A 23,550-nucleotide genomic window follows, 5' to 3' on the forward strand; every position below is an offset into this window, starting at 1 on the left:
AGAGACCCCAAGACTAGGGAGAGAAAGCAAGCAACAAGGGTTTGTTCAGAGCATCACCAGCTCCCTCCAGGGTTCACGTGGTCATTCTGTCTGTTCTGCATTTCTCGCCCATTTAGTGCCCCAGCCCTGCCCCGGCTCCCCAGGTATGAGGAACCTGGTGCATGGCTCTATCAAGAGAAGGTGTGCGAGTGTGACAGGGAGGGCAGGCAGCTCTGTCAGGCTGCAGTTCCTCGATTTAAATCGTGCATCAAGACAGTAGTAGTTTCACCCAAACTTGGTAACAATGTATAAATAAAACTCAAGATTTTATCTACAAAACATACTCTCTCTGGGGTGTAGTTGTTTTCAACCATCATCCCTTCACCACAGTCAGAGGGACTCTGTATCTATTTAATTTGTAGCCAGTAGGCAGTGTAGGCAATGGAACAAGAGGTGAATCCTGCTCTAAAATGCTGTGAAATACTTGCATTTAGCTTTTGCAATTTCATAATTCAAAATTTATTTCCTTTAGAAAAAAAAAAATCTTTCTATTAATTGCAACTGTCTCAGCATGACTGTGCTAGAGACTGTAATTTTCTTTTTGTCCAGTTTGCAAGAATATCCACACATGACTAACTGTGCATTTCTCTAAAAAACAAATTCTAACATAAAATAATGGCAACTAAAGAGAACCGCAATACACAAATTAGTCTTACTCCTATTAAAATGATTCCTTCACAAAGACATTTTAATAGGGATAATGCAAAGGTGTGCAATATTTTAATGTAATCATGCACTAATCAGAGTACATGTTAGCTAAACCACGATATACAGTTTTCTAGGGCTTTTTTTCACATCTTCTGTTCAAGAGTCAACTACCCAGGACAGACAAGGATTATCTTAAATTGTAAGATTTGCCAAGATGCAAGTACTACATGGGTACGAGGTGCTACCTCAGTGCTAATCATTAGCAGAGATGTCAGTGAAGTGCATTGCCACCACCTGCTGACCCATTCTGCTATTGGGGAAGAAAGAACAACAGCACAGAAACTTCAGCACTTAAAGGGCAAAAGGGTTTGCTTTAAAACAAACAGGTTTTCAGAGCCTATGCAGATTAACACACTGGGACACAATTTTGCCAGGGATTCATGTTCTATTCCACTGGTTCTAGGCAAAGTTGACAGTTACCACTACTCTCTGTCTGCCCCTCAAAATTACAGGAGCTTGAAATCCAACAAGCTTTTCTTGGCATATTCAGGTGAACGCTGTAAATAATTGCAAGGTCATGGTATTTGTATCATGCTCTGCAGCTGTAGAGGAAGAGATGTGCACATCAATAATACTTATATTTCATTTTTAAGTGTTGTTTTTAATTATCCTTACAGCAAGCTACCTCTGTATGGCAGTTATATGGCTCTGGCCAAACCCAGACATTTAAATGGAGTTACTGACAGTACAAGGTTGTATTTTACCTTTTTGATCAAACCGTTCCAGTTCTGCAGCTTGCAGCAGCAGTAGGATATAAAAATTGTTATTAAGCTTCTATTAAGAAAAAAACCCCAACAGATCTATATTAAAGACTGACATAAAAACATATCCTAAGAAAAAAGTGTTTTTCTTTTGGCATAGTTTCTTTTTAAAACCATTTATTAAAAATATCCACCAGTGCATCTGCTGCCCTCAGAACTAGAAGGCAGCAGTTCACAAAACAAGTCCATACAATTATTTACATTTGTTCACATCTTAGATTGTTCCATTTTCAATGCTGGATCCGTTAACTGAAGGCTCAACAATCAGTCTTGGCTCTATCAGTGCATCCCAACTTTCAGTTATCTGAAAACAAAATACAGACAATACTTAGCATGTACAAGCTACACAGGCAGATGCAATTTCTCCTACATTATGCTTTGTCTAGACTTGAACAGCAGCACTACTGAACAAAGATCACAGATCCTTCCTCCGATTCATCAGTCTTCTTGATGAACCTCAACCTGCCTGACATCCTGGGTAAGGAAAGATGCAGGTAAGAAAAACAGTGCATGAAATGAACAAACTTGTAAGAACAGATACTCTACCTAGACATTATAGTGCTTATTCTATTAGCCAAACCAAAAAGTTACAGTTTGATGACTGTTTTTGAACCTAGTTAATTAAATAACAAACAAGAAGTCATTCTTATCTTGTAATCATGCACATTCTTGCTAGAAAGGAACAATTATTTTTGCTTCCATTTATTTTAATCAGATGCATTATTATAAAGGGAATCTCACCGAGATGAACAGAGTTATAAAGCAGGGCATGCGTCAGCTATGCAAAACTTTTAACAGGCTTCAAAACAGGACACCCACGTACCTTTGTATCCTGAGGAACAGCGTACTCTATCAGTTCTGCTCCATCTGCAGACTGGTAAACCAGATCGAATTTCCCTGGCTCCTTGGCAACTTAAAAAAAACAAACAACTCCATTAACTATAAACAAAAAAGTTTAAATGTTTACCATATCTAGAAAGCTAATCAAAACCAGGTGTTTTGTTGGTTGGTTTTGCGGTTTTCTGAGTTGGGAATTCAAGTTTATAATTGTAACAAAAAAATCTGAAGTAGACCTGAATACAACACACCAAAATTAAGGTAATTTTCATGCATATTGTCATATTGGATAAAGTTAATCAACAATATGCTGTCTAAATTTGAGAAAAATGCTCATATGATGATGATTCATTAATCCTGGCTTAAATGGCAACTGCAGTTTTAGTTTCAGAAACATTCATAGTTCTAGGTCTCTGAAGCGTACCTTGTCACTGCAGGGACTCAGTTCCACACCCACTGCAGACAGTGGCTTCACTGACGTCGCAAAGAGTGGCATTATTATCTAAAATTTTCTCTGTAATTCCACATAATGATTTTAATTCTTTCAGGAAATGAAACCACAGTAGAGAGGAGTTGCTGACTGCTCATACTGACAGGACAAATTTTGTTTTGTAAATACCCATGAGCATCTTTAATACAACTAGGAAGTGTTAAAACTCCATTTAAATAGACTTTTTGGCAAGGGAGTGAGGAGGAGAGGGGTGTGTTGAGAAAGAACCCGAGGAAACTGGAAATACTCCTGAAACATGCAGTGTGCCTTGGACTAGCTGTTTTCCAAGTGACACACGTGACAATAAGCATTTAGTGTCCCAGGGTACGTACGTTGTCCTGCTGATGACGAAAGGATCTCAAGCTCAATCTGTTTTTTATCAGCATTCCAACTGATTATTTTCCCCTCCTTCAAAAAGGAACAAGAAAAGAATCAGATAAGATATACTTCAGCACTGGATAAGTATACTGTATTTACAATCACTGTGGTACTTGATCACAGTTAGAGGAAGTATATCTGTCTGTCAATTTTTTCTATCTCTGTGTATAAAATCTACAAAGTATTAAAGCTCAGCAATCTGCAGTTACTGGCATCAATAAACCAAAGATATTCATTGTCACCATCCTTGTAATTTAAATCAGTATTTATCCAGAAACCAAGTTATTTGAAGTAGCTACAAAATTTTATTCGCGCGTTTCAAGAACTTGCCTTGACTTCAAACAGCAGTAGACTTGAATGCAGCTATATTTTTCTACTTGAAGGTCTGCAGTTTTTTTGTCATCTCTAAAATATTAATGATCATTAATAATGCTTGCAGGTTTTTTTAAATAACTGCTACACCTTTCAAATTTTCAATTAGTTTTGGGTTCTAGAGTTTTCATTTTTACTCCTGCATCAGGAATAGCCTGCGGAGTCAACTGGACGAGAAGAAAAATACTGCACAATCTCAAAATATTTAAGCCTTACCTCATCTACAATAGTTTTGTGAGTGAATTAAGGGAGCAAAGAAAAACAGTACCTTATAGTCTGAAACTTCAGGAGTGTAATTTTCAGTTAATTCCAAGCGCTGTTGGAAGAAATACAAATAACAAATTACAACTTTTCCTGACCCCTGATGATGTCACCTATACCCAGACATGGTTTCTTCAGCAAGTGGACAGTGCAAGAACCAAGTCTCCCACTCCTGGATCATGATGCCAATCACAGTCCCAGGTAGTCTTCCAGGACTCACTGCTCCAAAGGACTTCTGTTCAGGTCAGGCTGTGAGAGGCAATTAGGGAAATGGATCCGTGTCTCCTCAACCGCAGTGATTTAACTTTCATTTACTTTTTTATTTTGCAGTGAAGTGTAATTATTTGTATGGTAAGATTTGCAATAATATTGTAGAAATGCCGTAGAGAGAAATAACAATGTAAGAGATTTTTTTTTTCTTTTTATAGCATCTAATTTTAATGCTGACTTGCCTTGCATGTTGGAAAGAGAGGGGTAGCATGCTTCTTTCTGGCATTCTTATTTAAATGTAAATCTTGAAAATATGCCCATGGTAGAGAGAGAGAGACTTTGTGAAGGTGCAACCAGAAAATTCTATTATTTGTGAACTAACTTGTGCAGTAGCTAAGAGTCTCATTGTACAAACGTACATGGACATTCACACTGAAATAACACTGGAGACATTTCTTTGTGTTGTAGAAATATAGGAGGTTGTCCTGGTTTCATCTGGGATAAAGTTAATTTGTCTTCCTAGTAGCCAGTACAGTGCTATGTTTGGTGTGAGAAGAATGGTGATGACACACTGACATTTTCAGTTGTGGCTAAGTAATGTTTAGTCTAAAGTCAAGGATTTTTCAGCTTCTCATGCCCAGCCAGCAAGAAGGCTGGAGGGGCACAAGCAGTTGGGAGGGGACACAGCCAGGACAGCTGACCCAAAGTGGCCAAAGGGATATTCCATAGCATGTGATGTCATGCCCAGTATATAAACTGAGGGGAGTGGGGCTGGGAGGGATCGCTGCTCAGGAACTAATTGGGCATTGGTCAGTGGGTTGTAAACAATTGCGTTGTGCATCACTTGTATATTCCAATCCTTTTTTATTATTATTGTCATTTTATTATTGTTATTATTAGTTTCTTCTTTTCTGTTCTATTAAACTGTTCTTATCTCAACCCAGGAGTTTTACTTTTTTTTTTCCTGATTCTCTCCCCTTTCCAGCTGAGGGGGGTAGTGAGCAAGCAGCTGCGTGGTGCTTAGTTGCTGGCTGGGGTTAAACCATGACAGAGGTCTAAAGAAATGCATTTAACTTATGCACACACTCCAAACCTTTATAAAAATCAAAGTCAGACTTCACAACAGAAGAATTTTTTAGAGCCAACAATAGAAACCATAAGTTTCTGTTGTATGGGAAACTATTAGGTTAGAAAGACAGCAAGAAAGGAGTGAACGCTTTCAGAGATGCCTACAAACATTAGACACAAGACGTGTGCTGAACCATTTGCTTAAGTTTAAAACAAAATTTTTCAAAAAGAACAAGTAAATAGGATGAAGACTACTTCCCAACTCTTATACTTCTAGGATAACGGTCCCAGAACAATGTAAAATTTAGTTCTGCAGTGTAAGCTTTTCATTGTCAGGACTACGCTATCTGTAGCATGTCTTGCAAAACTTACAGTGGCCCGAATGAAACAATTTTAGCCCACTAACATTCAGTATTTCACAAGTTCTTTACCTTAAAGGCAATTCTTTCTCCGACTTGTGGTGGAGCAGCTAGAAGAGGTAACACACTATAGTCTCTCTTGGGGACCTCCACGGGATTCTGTGAAACAAACAGTAAACCTATTGATTTAATTACCATATTAATAAAAACAGAAGACAATGTGTATGCTGTACAGAGTGTAAGAAGTTCTGAGAAGAGTAAGGTATGCATCCAAGCACTTTGTTTTGAGATATATAATACAATCACTTAAATATTGTTTCATAAACACTTCCTCAGGCTGTTAAACAGAAATACAGTAAGTATCAGATTTACCAAGTTAAGAGCTACACCTTTATCCTACTAATCTATTTCCGCATTTATAAATTACTCTCATCCTATATGGTTTTTTTGTATAGTTAAAGCTGCAAGAGAAAGGCGACCGATGACTGTGTAAGTCACTCACCTGGACAAGAACAGAAGTGTTTGTCGCAGCTTCATTTAACTGCCTCTGTTTCTGGCCTTCACTGCTGTAGTTATAGAAGAAGCCAGGGTTTGCTCCTCTCCCACGGCCTTGGCCCCTCATCATCCCACGAAACCCACGGCCCCTAGGTCCTCTCCAGAAGTTATCCTCTCCTGTTCCACGCCCCCTTCCACGACCTGGGCTGGCAAGTGGTCCTTGAATACTGGTTGCTAACTGTTTAGTACCATTTCTTACTATGGAATTACTCAGTCCAGCACTTGCTATGGGTTTTTTAATAACAAGTGTTTCTGAATCTGAACTATCAGACTCTGAAGAGGAGGTCTTTGCTTTGGGAGCCTTGGTGGTACTGGTTTTCACAGCTGCCACACTGTTAGGCAGTAACTTTTCCTTTGCAGTACTGTCTTGTGTTGTTGCCACTTTCTCATCCTCTGTACTCGAGTCAGAATCTGAACTAGAGGACTGGGATTTTTTAGCATTTTTACTAACTGCAGTCTTAATGGAATTTCCAGCATTAGACTTTACAGTCACTTTATTAGAAACAACAGTTTTCACATCAGAATTTGCAGCAGCTTGGGATTTGTCTTTCGGAAACGTTGCCACTACAGGTTTATGGGAAGATTTAGTCGGCTTTACATTTAATTCACTGCTGTCACTGTCAGACGACGTGCTGGAGGAATCTGAAGATCCCACCGTCTTTTTTCTGGACTGTGTTGTGATTTTTTTGGTGTTATTTTTAAAAGAATTTAGAGCAATGCTCTCGTTTGCCTGTTCTAAAGCCGTCTTTGCTGCAGGGGCCTTTGTCTGCTTTTCATCCTTCTTTTTTGCCACCAAATGCTTCTCCCTCTGCATTTTTTTAAGCTTTTTAGACTGGTCAGTAGAGCTCTCTTCCTTACCTTCTGTGAGTCTATTTCTTCCACTAACTTCTTCCTTTCTTTTTCTTTTCTTGTACCTTTTTTGACAGTCACGAATATCTACAGAGGTCTCTTCCCTACAAGAGGAATACTCAGGATTATGTCTGTTCTTTTTCTTTTCCCTCTTATGCCTGTATTCTTCATTTCTAGAGAATTCTTCCTCTTCCTGCTTTTGTCGATGCCTTTTTTTGTCTTCTTTTGGTGTGCAAGAGAAGCCATCATCTACCTCTTCATAATCATCTGCGACTACCTCTTCCAATTTCACTCTGTCAAACAAACGAAACAAAAGCCACTGTTGAGCATAATTAACACCTTTCTTTGTTAGCAGCTCAGGTGAGGTCGTCTTTTGGGAGCGGGGATGCTCCACCTGTTGAGAAGGAACCCGAGGAAATTGAAATACACCTGAAAGCAGTCTCCAGAGCACGGGTTGCTATCCTAAACCAAGGCTCACAGCCTGAGCCCTCACCCGAGGGCTCGGGTGCTGCAAGATCTTTTTGAAAAGGCCCCCTCAGGCGGTGCGGGTGCTCAGGGCAGGTGGCAGGAGCACCAGGGAAGGAGGCAGCCCTCTCCTTCCGCACCTGAGGAGACTCCCAACCCCTTGGCTCTCTGCAGCCCCTTTCAGACACCCTGCGGTTTCTCAGGCACCGCGGGTTTGGGGAACGGTGCCCGCTTGCCCCCCCCCCCCCAAGAGAGCCGTTGGGCTACCGGCAGCCGCGGCAAGGGCCCGAGGGCTCTCCGGTTCCCCGGGGAAGGCACCACCAGGCCCCGTCCCTGTCCCGCCGCTGGCGGGGGTCGCCTTTCAAGCCTGCTAGGGGACACCCCCACCCCGAGGAGCCCCTCTCCCGCCGAGGGCTGAGCCTCAGGTCCCGGGCAGCCCCCGCCGTACCGGAGCGAGTCGTTGTCCCGCACGAGGCGGGCGCTCTCGGTGGGGGGCAGCAGTGCCCCCTCCAGGAAGAGGCTGAGGCGGGCCCGCCGGCTGAAGCCGAACCTGTGGCGGATGAGGCTGACGAGGTCGGTGACGAGGCGCACCTGGCTGGGCTCCAGCAGCAGCCAGCACAAGGCGCAGCCCGGGCTGCCCGGCGGCGGGTAATCGAAGAGCAACCGCAGCCGTACCGGCCCGCCACCGCCGGCGGCCGCCATTTTGAGGGAGAAGGAGGGAGACGGCGAGAGCGGGCGACGGCGCCGCGCGCGGGTCAAAAAGGGCGGGCGGCGCGCGAGCCTCGGCCCCGCCCCCTGAGGGCGGGGGCGAGGGCGGGCCCCGGCGGGGTGAGCTGCGCACGTGACAGCGCGGGCGCCGCGAGCTGTTGGCGGGATGGGGCCGCTGCGCGCCGCGACCGGGCTGTCGGTGCTGCTGCTGGCGGCAGGTACGGGGCTGAGGGACGGCACGGCGTGGGACGGCACGGCACGGCACGGCGTGGGGGGTTCTGCCCTGCCCTGCGCCTCGGCCGTGCCCCGGGCAGTGCCGGAGCGACGGCCTCCGGGCACGTCCCGTCCCGTCCCGCGTTAGGGCCCCGGCTGAGCCGCGGGAGGTTTCCCAGCCGCGGCCGTGACCGCCGCCCCGGGGTCGGTAGTCGGGCGGGACGCGGTGAAGGGGGTGGTCAAGGCGACGGCGCGGTGGGAGCCCCGGTGGGAGCAGGTCGAGCTCGGGGCGGGCCTGTGCGCTGTCGCCGGGGGCTGTCGCGACCTTGGGAGTCGTCTCGTCCCACCCCGGCGGGGGTCTGCGCTCCCCGGAGCCCCAGGGAACCCTTTTGGAGCAGGAACGTGGAAATTCAGGTCCCAGTTGATTCACCTGGGTAAACTGGGTGGGAGAGGCTCCCCACAAACGAGGGCAGCGCTCCTCATCGCTGTTTTACCCTGAGCTGTCATCTGTCCTTCGTGGAAAAGAGCCCCCGACCCTCTTCCATTCCTTGGCAGCCGCGAAGGAGGACGGAGAAGCCACGTAAGCCAGCGTGCCTGTAAGCGTGAGGTCGTTGCGGTGCCGTCTGATGCTGGCTGACGGGAGCACAGGCCCCCGGCCGCAGTGTTTTATCTGCGAAGCCCCTCGGGTCGGGGGCTGCAAGGAGCCGAACAGCCGTATTGGGGTGTCACCTCACCGCAGTGAGGGCTGATCAAGAAAGCGTGGTGTTGCCCCCAGTGATATAACCTGTTCAGCGCTGCGTCCTGTGCGTCAGCAAAGACTGGGCACTGTGGGCTCAAAAAGCTTTAGTGCTGCTTGTCCAGGGGACTGCTGCCTTCTGGCACGGTCAAGAAGATTGGGGGATGTAGTTGCAAAGGTCTGTTTCTGGGAAAGTGCCCGTATCTGCGATGGAGAACAGACCGACTGCTTAAGTTGACAAGACTCTGCTGACTTAATTGAGTCTAGGATTAGATCTTGGGTTCATTTAGAAGTGACCCCTCTGTCTATCCTGTATTTACTGTCCTTGGGGGACTGTAAAATGATTTGATTTTCCCAGAGACTAAGATAAAAGTGTTGGATCCCTGAAGGAGCCCTGGTGCCCCTGAAGCTGGTGCGAATTATTCCATCGTGCCTAGTGGAGCTGTGCTTTCAGCCCAGGCCTTGAAAAGACTTTAAATGTTTCCCTGATAGTAAAAATTATCCTAGCTATTGGGCTGTTATTTTGGCAACAGCTGTAACGTCAGGCCCTGATAAGTAAGCATGTAATTACATGCTTAGCTTCATTCATTGATGATAACTCAGCTATGTGTGTGGGTGTAAGTATAGGCAGGTTTCTTATAGTAATTTTTTTTTTTAAATGGAAGCACTTCTAATTATCACACCTAAGACTGAAATGTAATGTTTTGGTATAAATCTGGTGGAAAGCCCAAAGCTGAGCCTTTTAACCTAGCTGATTTTTATTTTGATTTCCCTCCTCAAGGTGTAGTTCTGAGGCAATCCCAAGAGCCCAAAGAGCTGTGGGGATATGTGCAAGTTCGAAATAAGGCCCACATGTTCTGGTGGCTCTACTATGCAAATAACCCAACCAAAGCCTTCACAGAATTACCTCTCATCTTGTGGCTTCAGGTAAGGTTTGGTGAAAGACACTTAAATGATAATTCTTTCCATCTGTGCTTGGTTCAGTCTGATAGGTATCTTGCAGCTCTACAGAAATAGGATTCAAAATTGTCCAACTCTAAATGATTCAACTTGTGAATGAGGTATTCAGGTTAGGAAGAAATAATGAAAATATCATTCTGCAATTGTGGGGTGTCGTCAACTGCTCACCTGCCATCGAGTTAAATTGCAGAAATTGAGATTGTTCTTATCTTTTATACAACAGTAGTGCTTTTTGTGCCAAACACTACAGGTATGTTGTAGCATCACAGCTCCTTTCCTGAAGATCTTATAGTCTAAAGAACATTCAGAGAGAGAGAGAGTAGATAAAATAATCAGAGATTTAGAAAGATTTCTAAATGGAAACAAGTAAGAGAGACTCTGATTGTTTAGAGATTGGTCCCATTCAATCACAGTTTGATGAAAGGCAGTGGTGTGTGCTCCACATTCACCTCCAGCAGTACATTTCAGAAGTTAATGTTGAATATAATCACTTGATGACTTGGTCTTTTTCTTTCTGGGTTATTTCTTCAGAGTGAAATGTACATGCTGATAAAACTAATGACTTGCAAACCTCTGTGGATAGCTAACTTTTGCATTCAGTATTAAGGGAATAAGGAGAAGGGTTTTCAAACTGCACTCACATAACATGCAACTCATTAGATGCTTTCACAAGTGGGTTATTGCTTCTCTGTTTAAATTCTTGCTTTCAGAAATGGCATGTGTACATAATGAAAGACGATGAGGAAGAGAGCTCAATTTGCTTTGCAAATTAACATATAGTGCAAAAGCCATTTTTTTTAAATTTACAATCTGTCATTCTACTTACTGGCTTGCTTTTATTTTTCTCCTGTCATATCTATACCGTGCTGCCTTCTAACTTATTTGTCATTTGGTATTTCCCTACAGGGAGGTCCAGGAGCTTCAGGCTGTGGATTTGGGAACTTTGAAGAGATTGGTCCATTAGACAAAGAACTGAAACCAAGAAATACAACCTGGGTATAGTAGAGAGTTCAGCTTCTAATTACTGATTGCAAATGTTTGTTGCTTGTGTAAGCAGACGATTGCTATGCAAAAATGCACAGAACAGTTTTCATTTGAAGTTCAATACAGCTATAATAATTCCTCTTAAAATAGTGTGGTTAATAAATTGGCTTATAGGAATAGCCTTGTTAAGAACTGAAGAATAGTCATGTTGATTTGATTTGATGGAATATGTCTGGGCTTCCACGAATTTCTGAATTCCTGATGTCTGGGAACCTGAAAGCAGCAAAATTCTAGAAAGATGTTATTTCAGATCATAGCTTCATTACGTACAGTCACAGAGGTTTTTCTGGATGGCTGGCAATGTATAACCAATGGCTCGTAATTACAAATCCAGTATGGCCTTTAAGGGAAAACAAATTGCAGCTGCTTATGAAGGTGGAAGTTTATTCAATGAAATGGATTTGTGCTCCGAGCTACCAATAGTCTAACTACTCTGGAGTTCCCTAGACCGTATGGGTGATCTGCCGTTGGATCGGTGGGAATTTTTGCGGGCCTTTTTTGTTGCAGACTGAGCAAACTTGAAAGACCTTATGTTGTACCTCTTTATTTGTGAGCCTTACTGCTTTGAGCCATGCTAGCTATCTGTGTGCTGATCTGCTGATTTCATTTGTCCACTGGTAACTATACAACTATAGCATTTGCTATAGCAATTTCACAAAAGACCAGCAACCCAAAAGAAAAACCCTCTTATTTTATATTCTGACAGACAAGTCTCACCTGTACCATTCTCTCTTTTGGACTTGCACCTAATTTTTCTGAAAGTTCTTTCAGGGCCAGAGATTTCCTGGCACAATCACCGGTGCCATCAAAACTAAGATTTTCGCTAGTGCTAAACTCAGGTTTCATACAAACCTTCTTTCTGCTCGTACAGTTGCAGGCAGCCAGTATCTTGTTCGTGGATAATCCAGTGGGCACTGGATTCAGTTATGTGGATGATTGTAACTTGTTTGCCAAAAACCTTTCCACAGTAGTTTCTGATATGATGGTTTTTCTTGAAGAATTCTTCTCACGTAGAACAGAATTCCAGGTAAGTGAATTGAGTTCTTGGTTAGAATCGTATTTTTCTTTGCTTTTAAACAGATCTCAAAAAGAATTAGTGAACAGACTTCCAGATGGGTAGTGTTTGCTACTAGGTAGCACGCATTTGGTGGGAGTCAGTGCAGGTATAGCCACTGCCTCTTATTTCCCGTAATTCAGAAGTTGTATCTTGAATTTGGTGCTAGATAAGCAATGGGTTGCATTATTGTCTATCGTGCCAACCGAGAAGCATATAGGATCACGGCTGTTTCTAATTCAAAAATACTGAAGTGCTTGCTTCAGAACTTCCCCCAGTAATTACACCAGGATGTTCTGGAAATCTTATCTGCAGCTTAGAATCAGAAAAATATCCAGTATTTGATATTGAGAGGTGAACAGCCAGTGCCTGGGTTCTGTGGGATGTAGGAGACGGTTGGAGGCATCTTCTGCCCTCTGCCCAATGGGTTCATTGTGTGGCTTCTGTCTCTCTCCAGACCATTCCATTCTACATATTTTCTGAATCTTATGGAGGTAAAATGGCAGCTGGCATTGCTTTAGAGCTGCATGAGGTAAGTAGCTGGAGGATGTAGTTTGCTTTTCACTTTAAAACGTGGTGTTCTACAAGTACTTACATCTCCTGGAATACACCGTCCCTGTTGCCTAATTCAGACTGCTACTTATTTTTTTTCACTTAAAGAAAACTGATTCTAGAGTCATGAATATCTAACTAAAAGTTGATTTTGCTGTTGTTGTTGTTGTTGTTTGGTTTTGTTTTTCCTCTTATTCACCAAGGCTGTTCAAAAAGGGACCATAAAGTGCAATTTTATGGGGACTGCTCTTGGAGACTCATGGATTTCTCCTTTGGGTATGTTTAAAATCCTCAGACTGTGGGTGGTTTGTTGTTGTTTTGTTTTGTTGGGTTTTTTATCATTCCATGAGTATCTAGGGTCAAAAATGCCATCCCTGCCTTAAGTGAATTAAATCTTTAATAGGTCTGGTAAATCAAAAAGAAATACTTCAGCATTGCAAGCTGTGATTGAAAAATCTACCTTTACAATGTATCTAGATTATGAAAAGTTAGAGAGCATAGCCGGTGAGGAGCATACTTGCATATCAAGTGGGGTGGTGGTGAAATGTCCCTATGCACCTCTACAGCCTCTGAGGTGTGAGGTGTTTTGGCAAGAGTACTGCACTTAAAATGTGTCCACCAAATGATTCACAAGATTGCAACTGAGGTTTTCTTTCTTTTCACAAGAAGGCCTTGTGCTGAGGAACTGATGTGCTCGCAGACCTGGAAGAGATAGGGTGTGGTCTGGTGGAGAACAAAAACCAAATTAAAGGACTCTTGGTCCTTCAGTGAGATTTGCAAGGGCAGCCTTCACAGATTCTCTGCAGCATGGGACAATATCAAGCAAACTCCTATCTGTCTCCTATCAGCTGGTCCTTGAGACCTTATAAACAAAATTGTTATAAAACGGATTTGTTATATAAACAGATTTGTTTTATAACTAGATTTTTTTTCCCCTGTAACCTGCAAACAGATCAGTTTAGATAATGCCCATTCACTTGTCAGATCGCTCCCCATGTTCTAGCAATGTGCTGCAGTGTTGGGGTGAGAACATTTTGGTAAGAACGTGTCTGTTGCTTTAAATAAATTTCACTGATTAATGTTTAAGGGGTTAATGACATTGCAGTGCTTTTATTGGTTCTCAGGATTTGTAAAGAACCTGCTCTGTGGTACATAGCCTTTGGGCTAAACAGAGCTGACAGTACCTTTTTACTGATTAATTCATCTCTGTATATTTTTGTCACAATCATTCTTGCAACAGTAAAGAAAAAGTAAAGGAAATTGTACGTCAACAGCTCATGGGTTTGAAATCTGTTCTGTTTCTTTAGACTCTGTGCTGTCTTGGGGGCCCTACCTTTACAGCACTGTAAGTACCTTCTTAAACTCTTGGTCCTCACCTGATTACTTGTACTGCCATATAGTATAAATGGATATTGATTTTTAAGGTTAGCTCTTGGACAGAATAAAACTTCAAATGCATGGAGACTGTTACCAAGAAATGAATGTGAAATTATAATTAAAGTTGTCCCCTTTGTGTTTGTCTTCCAGTCTCTCCTTGACGATAATGGTCTAGCAGAGGTGACCGCTGTTGCCAAAGAAATAATGGATGCAATAAATAAAAATCAGTATGGGCTGGCCACTGAGCTCTGGGGCAAGGCTGAAGATGTCATTGAAGAGGTGAGATCTTCTTTGAACAGCATTATTAACTAACTGGTGCCTGGAGAGGCACACAATTTCAGGTTATCCTTTCTATGAGCACTGGGTTGGTGTGAATTCTCCAATCCCCTGCCCAGTCATTTTTGCCAGTATTTGTTTTATCCTAGTGCTGAGGTGAAAGAGCTGTTTGTTTGCTCTGTGTGATTGTAAGAGGCAGAGGGTAGAGTGACCCACATGGCCTTGCAGTATTGCATCAGGGTTTCAACCTGGCACATCACTTAAACAGACGCTTAATTTTTAGCGTGCAGTTAGTCCCATTGATTTCTACAGAACCCAGTTTCAACTTAAATGAGCTATGTCTCCTTGAAAGCTTTGTTTTGAATATTGAAAACTGCATCCAGCAAGACACAAATTTCAAGTTAAGCATAGATCTCTATTTAAACAACTACAATAGGTGGACAGGGTGGAAAGGAACCTCAAGTTATGTCCTGTTACTGTGGGTTACCGCATCTTTTTACTTAGCAAGTAACAGCTTAAAAGATAGGTAAAGTTTTGTTCTTGTTTTGCCTTTTGAAGGGTTGCTCCAAAATCTCATTCTTTCTTGTGTTTTTGTTTTAGTACAAGTAAGGCTCTGGCTTCCTCAAACAGAAAGAGTAATCTGGAGCTGCTTCCTTTTCTTGCTCTTTTTGTTTTGTTTTGTAACTGACAGTGCCTTGCACATAGTTGGTTTCACTTCTTACTGTTTGCAAGGAACTTGTGGTTCCCATTTTGCTTTTCTCTTCAAATCTGCTTGTTTTCTCCTCCCAGTTGTGATATCACTGTCAGGGTGCAGGCACTTCAGTTCTTCTAGGGTTGCTGTTGTGAGCTGATTTCTGACCTATGCATTAGAACTTTAAAAATTCAAAAATTGAATAAAGCAGGGCTTCAAGAATCTTGAGTAACTTCTCTAATGGCAACACTGATCACACTTGTCCTGTGGATGCAGGCAGTCTGCTGTCTGTGTCAGAGCTGCCATTCTACAATTATTGGACGCATCCAGATGTCAGCAGTTCCAAAAGAGGGATGGCTGATACTGATCACCATGTTCTTGAGGAAGCATTTTAGATTTTGAAGGGTTGTAGATTGGGAGGATGTTGAGCAAGGGGCAGCATCAGGCTAGACTAGATCTAGCAGAAGAGACCATCTGAAAGCCTCATCTGGCATTGCAGCTCTCTACAATGAGTAATGAGAATCTGCAGTCATTTGCAGGGTGTAAGGCTCCCTGTAGCTTCACATCCGTTTCAGAGAAGTAAATAGCATCTCTGGCACAACCCACGTGTGAACAACACAGACTTGAGAAATCTCTTCCCCGCTTCTCAAAGCAAATGTAGAACCAAAGTTTTTCCATAAGTATCCTCCTGACATGTAGGTAAAGTGGCAGGTCACAGGGTCCTTTATTTAGGATTTAATTACCTCCTCTTTCACAAAAGAGTCTTCCTCATATCTGAGAAATGTTTTTTGTTACAGTGTTACTGAAACTATCTTGTTTTCAGAACACAGACAATGTGAACTTTTATAACATCATGAATAAGGAGGTTCCAGAAATGAAATCAAGTGAACAAGAAAATCTCCATCTCGGTAAGTTGTATTTAAGTACTTGAGCTTCTGAGGCCCTATGTTTGCATTTGTGTACCTTCAACTCTGATAGTGGGAATAGCCTCAATTTAGCACATCCTTAAAATGGGGCCTTCAGATCCAAAGGATATTGATATTCTCCTGAGCAGAACTTGTTTGCTCTTGCATAAATAGGGATAAATAGGAATGTGGAACAACCCTTCTATAGATTACACCTCCACCTAAACATCCTGCACAAATTACACCAAGGAAGTAGTCAGTATAATTGCGACATAGTTTTATGACCTTTAAGTCACTTCCTCTTAATGTCTTTCATTTGTGTCTTCAAGCTAGGACACAAAAATGGCTCATCAATATAGTCTGATTAGACTGGTTTGCTCCGTGATGTTTATGCATCAATGTGAAAAACTCATGCATAGAGTTTCTTTCAAGCTCTTTATCTCTTTCTGTTGGCTTCAGCAGGGAAGGTGAATGGCACAGTTAACTCCCAAAAGTAAAGCACTGCAGCTCAAAAATAACTGGTCTGTTGAGGAGATGAAATTGTGTCTGTACTAAGCGGCTAAAGGAGAAGCTGGTCCCCTGAAAAAGTGCTGTGTTAGCCAAAAGTAGAAATGGATGGTTGGGTTCTTCCCATATCATTTCCTGACCTAAATAAGTGTTGACTTCAGTGGTTTCTGTTAAAAGCAAGCAAATCTCTCTGAGGTGTTCCATTTTTCATTAGAAAAGAGTTTGTTGGCCATGACTGTTAACAGTGAAAGTTGCTATCTATGACTGTCTTAAATGTGCCACTAATCAAAGTGTGTTTTCTTTTTTTCAGTAGGACTTTACCAACGCCATGTCAGAAATATGCATAAGGAGAGCCTAGATGAATTGATGAATGGACCCATCAGGAAGAAGCTAAAAATTATTCCTGACTGTGTGAAATGGGGAGGTACTTTCCTGTCTGCTAGTGCGCATCTAATAGTCCATTATTGCCGTTTACAGTACTGCAGTCTGCAGGAAGATACTTTACTGTAGTAAGCAGACACATTAAATTGTCATTATCCTTGGGCCTAAGAAGAGGACTTATTCTCAGAAATGAACATGTAATGGGGTAGGCCTGTGGAAGCAGATCTGGTTCTGGTTTTGATTCTGCTGCTTGCATCTATCTTTAGCCAAGCAGGTAAAAATACAGGGGGAGGAAGAAGATCCTCTGTATCTCAGCAGCTGGTTTCTGTCTTTCAAGCATTCTTGCTGAAATTCCTGTCAGTTTTTCTCTGCCAGAAATCTGGTATCATGTAAAGCTGCCTGGTGTGGAGGGGAGGGTGTAAAACAGAACGGAAGGCTTAAAGGACTGATGCCAGCACCCCATGTATATAATAGGAGCCAGAAGCTACAATGCTGTCTGTGAGCTCCAGTGGGACCATGGCTGCTTTCTGGTTCTCTTTTAGTTCCTCAGACTGATGAATCACTGGCTGCCGCTTTGGGCTAAGACTGGGTTTTATGCAGCTGTGAACTGCATTTTAGAACACTTTGCCAGTTGCTTTTGTCCCAGCTTGGGGATGACATTCTTCATCGGTTAAAATTTGTCTTCTTTCTGGTTCCAACCAGGGCAGTCCAGGGATGTCTTTGAGAACATGGTTGAGGACTTCATGAAACCTGTCATTGATATTGTTGATCAGCTTTTGGCAGCCAGCGTCAATGTTACAGTCTATAATGGGCAGCTGGATCTCATTGTTGACACCATGGGTAAGGGAATTCTTGACTGGGGATGGGAACAGAACACGTGACGAGTAGAACACGAAGTTGCCAATAATACTGGTACCTGGATCTCTCCAGTCTTCTGTGCAAATCTCCTATGTAACTGACAACACTTAAATACTACAGTCATGGATGAGCAGCTCTTAGTATGTTTTGTTTACATCCCTCTCAGAGGCAATTCCTTTACCTCCATTATACTGTTGGGAAATGGATCTGCAACATCAATAATTGCTTGTTTCAGTGAAGCGCGCAAGTAGGTAGCTAATAATTCACTTAATTCGACATATATAATGTTTGTACACTCATTCATAAATGAAGAATGAGGACAGATGAATAAATATATGGAGATTATCCTCTCTTCTCCTGTGCTTTGAAGATCCTGTTCTGTGGGGCAAAGGTCATACCTTGCTACAGATTTGTGCACAGTACAGGTCAGCCTTCACTGAGTGGCCTGCAGCAGAGAGCGTGGTGCCAGGTGAGATGGAACAAGGGTGTTGGTAATTAATCAGGGAGGGTGCAGTTGCGGAGTGATCACACCTGCTGCTCAGTAACACGTGTAGGCTCCTGCACCTCTTGGCCATTCAAGGGCTTTGTTTGTCCCTTGCTGCTTGCAAGATGCAGGTTTGATCAAGTGGCAGTTCGGGAGCCAGGCCAAGTGTTGCTGAAATGCCTCATGCTGCAAGACTGCAGTGCTCTCTTCCATTCACCTTTTCTTATTGATTTAAATAATCTGCACTCACAAACTGCACAAACATCTTCCTATGTTGTGAAAGGCTTTATCCTTTGTCTGTCTCTGCCCAGTTAGATGCCCTTCATGAATAACATAGCAATCAATAAATCAGGAAACAGAGTATTTAGGCTGTCCAAACAGATTAGCAGTTAGTGGTGCTCCAGTTTTATCACATTTTGAGCTAAAATTGAGCTGCAGTTAACATGTAAATTCTTCCAGTAGTTCAGAGATAGGCTAAAGTTTTGTCCCCCTTGGTCTCCTGGAATTGGTCTTTTTGCTGTCTTGACCTCCACCTTCTCTAGCAGGCACCTGAAAACAGAAAACCTTTCCAGGCTGTTCTTGATGAGTGACTGTAACAAACAGAGAAGCAGTGTCTCTGATTTCCAAGAGGGGGACTTGGTGTGGCTGATCCTTCTCCATAGCAGGACACTAAAGCTGTTTGAGGAGTAAAGCAAAATACGTCAGAATTGCTAGGGCTGCAGAGCCTCTAAGAGGCACATGTTCACCTTGTGCAATCATAAGTCCATTTCACGTACATCTTCACTGTTTGCTTTTTTCCCTTCTCCCTCCATTGGTTTGTTTCCGCTTCTCCTGAACATAGCCTTGGTTGTTTCCTAGGCATAGCAAAATTGTTTGTAGAATCTGAGCACACAGAGACTTTCCGCTAACTCTGCTGTATCGGTATCTAGTACAGAGGGCATCTGGCTGAACTGGGACTCCCAACTTACTGTGTCAGTATCAGTAATCAAGCATATCTCTGATCTCTAACAGGCCAGGAGGCATGGATCCGGAAACTGAAGTGGCCTAATTTGGACCAGTTCAGCAAGCAAAGGTGGAAGGCACTCTATGTGTCTCCAGAATCCACTGAGACAGCTGCTTTCCACAAGGCCTATGAGAACTTCGCTTTCTTCTGGATTCTTAAGGCTGGGCACATGGTAAATAATATACTTCTTGGGGTGGGATGCGCCATTATCAGCAAGAAAACTGAAGATGTGTGTACGCTTGCTATCTGCTTTCTTATAGCAGCTGCTTACCATGTGCTCTCATCTCTGTGCTAGGTACCGTCTGACCAAGGAGAGATGGCTCTGAAAATGGTCAGGATGGTGACCCAACAGCAGCACTAGGGAAGGGGAGGCCAGCTGGTATGGCGTCCTGCTGAATGTCAGTGCTCTTGCAGAATGCGAGTCCAGAATAATGAGCTGCAGGAGGAACAATGGCTATTTGGACACATAGCCTCTCTGATTTTGCTGATAATGTGCACAAGCATTTATGGAAAGGCATTTTTTTCCTTGAATGAATTGAATTTGTAAGCTGTGATTTGCTACTTTAACACTGTTCACAGTGACTCTTCCAGAGGGAAGTCCACTGTCATAAACAACTAGCTCTGAGCCTTTGCCTTTGACTTGGAAGGATTTTGTGCTTTTGTAAAAAGCTGCCCTTCCCTGAATGCTCTCTCGTCTGTTCACACACCAAGACTAAAGCTGATTTGAGTCCTGATAGATTTGCTGTTTGTTCCTCTCAGAGAGCTAACCTGTTTCATGAGGCCGTGAAATGTTCCTTCCTTTGTCCTCAGGCCTCTGCTTGAGTCACCTGGCTGGATTACAAGCTGAAGACATGGATATGCCAGGATAGAGGACCTGCCCTAGAGGAATTATGGTCCATCTCATCTTGCTGAGGTGCCTTAGTTAGGATCTGAGATTCTTCAGGCTTCCTAAGCTACGGAGAGAGAACTGCCCCCCTGCCCCCGCTGCCCCCAGAGGAGGATTTGATCTTTTTCATCTGATCATTTGTTACTTGTTTTCATTCTCTTTAATGACCGTTACTCAGACTTTGCCTTTAGCCTTAACACCTAAAGCACATCCAGCAGGAATTCCTGCTTTCCTGTATGCTGAAGCAGGAGCCCTGTTAATACCCTCTTCTTGTACAGAAGAGAGTCCTAATGGACAGAATCCTCTTAAACCGTCTGAGCTTAGCCTGGAGAGTGGGAAGGAGAGCATTGTTTGAGCAATAATAGCATAACTCTGAAAGATAATAGCAGTGTTTAAAAGAAGAATATAAAAGCTAGAACCAATACCTCGATCCATATTTTTCTAGAGCTTTTTTAAGTCTTGCAGAGACCTATTATTTTGAAACAACTTTTTTTTTTTTTTTAAATATATATATAGTACACACTCAAGAGGAGATCTGGTCAGACATCATTTGACTTCTGCTATGGAGCACAAAGTGACAGTTGTTTATTGGTGTCTGATAGAAGGCACAACAGCTTGTTCCAGCTGTCAGAATCCTAAATAAATAGCAACCACTCAATTACTCCAGCAACTGAAACTGTCGTGAAATGTCTGATAGTATTGGCTTAGCAAGGACTGAGGCATAAAAGCTATGTAAACACATATGCAATCACCCAGCAGCTGGAGTATTGGCACCTAATAATTGCTTTCCTTCTTCATGTTCTCTGGTTGAACTGTATGCTTCAGAACTTTAGCAATGCAAATCCAGATTTTTTTTAAAACATGTTTTTCAATAAATGCAATAGGTCTAATACATCTCTCTTCAGCATCACATTGATTTCACTGCTTGAAAATCACATCTTTTCTGTTTTGGCTTTTCAGTGTAAAGCCCCTGCCAACGGGAGCAGATGCAGTCACACTTGAGAGGGAAGGGTGCAGGTCTGTGCTCTCCCCCATGACCGCATCGCACGAGGAGGAGCACCACATGCACTGGGGACCACAGCCCCTCCCATCCTTTCCACAAAATGCACTCCTTTGGAGCATGAAGGGCAACCCAGAATGGCTAGGCAGAATCAAACCAGCAATTGTTTCTATTTTCTCCTTTGTTGAACATTAGATGAACAAGAATAAGAGGAGGGGGGTCCTAGAGGTGTGTAAATCCACATATCTGCATTCTTGGAGTATTGTAAAATAACTTGCCAAGCAAATAAGTATGTCTGAGCCTGGACAGTTTGAGTTGGGTTGTAGTCCTGAATCCTGTTATATACAATAATTTGCATTATGCCTAAACAACTAATACTATAGGGCTTGATAGAGGGAAAGAATTAAGATGGTGTCTCCAGAAAGCAGCATTTACCACTGTTCTTGTGCTTCTTTATCAAATGGGACATTCATTCACCTTGCCTAGAGCTTATGCTCAGTGATAGGCCTGAGACATCTGTTTCTTGTCCTGCTTTGTTTTAGCTTCTGCAGTTTTTTTCTGTTGGCAAAGAGATGGCTTATGAGGAAAAAAGATGGTTTCAAGAAGGCTGGTGGTAATGATTTGTTGGTTTTAGGGGCTATGCCAAATCTAAACATGTTAGAATAAAAATACTTGCCTGTGGAGACAGGCTCTTAAATAGTGTCCATTTAAATGCAAACAACAAAAAAGCAGCAATCCTTTAATATCAAGGAATATTCCTTCCTTTTATTTCACCAAGGGCTCTGTAACTGGTGCATCACAGCTCTAGATCATCACAAAGGTAGGTCACCTGTCCAGCAGACGCTGTAAGAAATTGGTTGCTTTGAAAGGAGTTCAAGTCCTGCTGTGTATCTGATTAGCAGTGTCATACTTTGTCCATTTTGATTTCACACAGTAAGCTATTTCCAGATAAGGGCTGTCACTTGGCAAATCCATTAGAATGAATCATTCTAAATATTAATAAGATTTTTTACAGATGCTGGACCAGTCAAAAGAAAACAGCCCAATGTTTGTATTTCATCCTCTGCAGCTGGAGGCTTTGATTGCATAGGTAGCCTGAGAGCCACTGACTCATTTTGCTCACCATCATTTGAGGACAATTTTCATAGAAACAAATCCAACTGTGTTAAAAATCAATAATTCAGCACTGCCTCTTCAGCATGAACAGTTTTGGCTTTCTATAATTCTACCAGAAAAGGTAGAAGAAAGACAGAGAAAGAAACCTATATGTTATCCACTATGTGATAAACAGGTGTCTCTGTCTTTTTCCTTTCTATTTTGCTGGATCTAGGATAATATAATGGGGAAGGGTCACTTGGTGCATCCACTGTGCCTTAAACCAGTGTGTACCAGCGCCTCATGGTCACTGGTGCACAGAGGATGCAGGACAGATGTACCTTTGATCTGGCTTTTACAGCTGTTCCTATGCAGTACAGGTTGAGATGTTCTGGACAGTGAACGCAGGAGGCAAGAGATCTGCCCTATTTGCCACCACAGAAGTATCTGTGTAAGCACAGCATTTGTGTCTAACGTAACTAATCTGGCATGGAATATTTTTGCTGTAGGAAGAGTGAATCACATGAGCTATTTCTAAAGGGAAGTTGGCACATAATGCTCATTGATTTTATGTCTTTAAAGCTTGAGGCTTAACGGTGGGCATGTAGCTGTGGGTTGAGTTATCTTTTTTTCAGAAGATGAATGTTTTGAAATGTTGCAACATCTGCTTATCTCAGGATTCAAAGCTGCAACAAAAGAAAACATCTGTGTACCGAGGCAAGATGGAGCACTTCTTCAATGTCATGTTATGTCTGTTATCCTCTAAATATTCTGCTGTATGGCAGCACAATTTGTGTGTGTCATTTCTGAGCTCTGGGGTATGTTCATGTTTTTCCAGAAGGGATTCAGGAAAGGAGTAGTAATTTATCTGACCCACAGACAGTAATGAAGGAATAGTAGAAATTTGAGTAGAGTACAGTTCACCTTTGCAAGGTTTCTCTGAAAACTGTTTTTGGTATTTGCTATATAATAGATTTGGTTGTTAAAGAGTAGCTTTATCTCTTGTGGAGGAACAAATGGACCATTCTGGTCACTGTTTGGGGGGGATTTTTTTTTTCTTCTTTTTTTCTAACTGGCTGGTGATTGAGGTAGTAGGGAATTATGTTGGATCTACCTGCAGGAGTGGAGGTGTGTTAGTATGGATGGCCTAATGCAGTGGTTTTCAACTTATCTCAATTTACAAACCCCTCACCTAAAATATTTCCAAGGAAAGCAAAGCACCCTTACAATTTCATATATTGACCATTACTGTTTACTTGTATCTGATAAGTAATGTAATTTAATGGCTAGCATTAGCAGACTATTTGCAGAATTGATGCACTAACTATACCAATGGTCTAAAACAGATGGGAATATTGGCAGACCATATCCCATAGGGGACTTCAGAATTTCCAGCCTTAGTTTGAAATAGTCCTAAATGGTTAGTCTTCAGGACATACTCTAAAGAATACTTTGATGCCTCCCCCCC

General features: G+C 42.5%; 3 protein-coding genes across 7 annotated transcripts in view; 2 read left to right on the forward strand and 1 right to left on the reverse strand.

Moving 5' to 3' along the window:
• Positions 1-2,319, forward strand: part of LOC126043415 (meteorin-like protein) — a 29,670-nt gene extending 27,351 nt beyond the window's left edge. The window contains exon 7 of the transcript XR_007507441.1: positions 1,895-2,319. The gene's annotated coding sequence lies outside the window, so the exon portion shown is untranslated. The remainder of the gene's footprint in view (positions 1-1,894) is intronic.
• COIL (coilin) lies at positions 830-8,081 on the reverse strand. 4 transcript variants are annotated; one of them, XR_007507436.1, is made up of 8 exons: positions 7,801-8,081; positions 5,986-7,180; positions 5,556-5,642; positions 3,854-3,901; positions 3,168-3,243; positions 2,332-2,420; positions 1,452-1,812; positions 830-1,289 (listed from the first exon to the last, which is right to left on the reverse strand). XR_007507436.1 is itself a non-coding variant. In XM_049811788.1 (7 exons), exons 1-7 carry the CDS (start codon positions 8,052-8,054, stop codon positions 1,723-1,725), a joined length of 1,839 nt encoding a protein of 612 aa, XP_049667745.1. In that variant the 5' UTR covers positions 8,055-8,081; the 3' UTR covers positions 830-1,722. The 4 variants fall into 4 exon arrangements, 2 of the variants coding, with proteins under 2 accessions (XP_049667745.1, XP_049667746.1); XM_049811788.1 differs by having other exon boundaries at positions 830-1,812; XR_007507437.1 differs by lacking the exons at positions 830-1,289; positions 1,452-1,812; positions 2,332-2,420 and having other exon boundaries at positions 3,171-3,243; positions 3,854-4,095.
• Positions 8,082-8,184: 103 nt separating this feature from the next.
• SCPEP1 (serine carboxypeptidase 1) lies at positions 8,185-20,881 on the forward strand. 2 transcript variants are annotated; one of them, XM_049811794.1, is made up of 13 exons: positions 8,185-8,278; positions 9,791-9,936; positions 10,876-10,965; positions 11,885-12,040; positions 12,525-12,599; positions 12,823-12,895; positions 13,927-13,964; positions 14,147-14,275; positions 15,787-15,871; positions 16,686-16,799; positions 17,459-17,596; positions 19,110-19,273; positions 19,397-20,881. In XM_049811794.1, exons 1-13 carry the CDS (start codon positions 8,227-8,229, stop codon positions 19,460-19,462), a joined length of 1,326 nt encoding a protein of 441 aa, XP_049667751.1. In that variant the 5' UTR covers positions 8,185-8,226; the 3' UTR covers positions 19,463-20,881. The 2 variants fall into 2 exon arrangements, with proteins under 2 accessions (XP_049667751.1, XP_049667752.1); XM_049811795.1 differs by having other exon boundaries at positions 16,689-16,799.
• The last annotated feature ends 2,669 nt before the right edge of the window (positions 20,882-23,550 follow it).

This window comes from Accipiter gentilis, chromosome 10 (assembly GCF_929443795.1).
Source record: "Accipiter gentilis chromosome 10, bAccGen1.1, whole genome shotgun sequence".
In the NCBI taxonomy this organism is placed as follows: Eukaryota; Metazoa; Chordata; class Aves; order Accipitriformes; family Accipitridae; genus Astur; species Astur gentilis.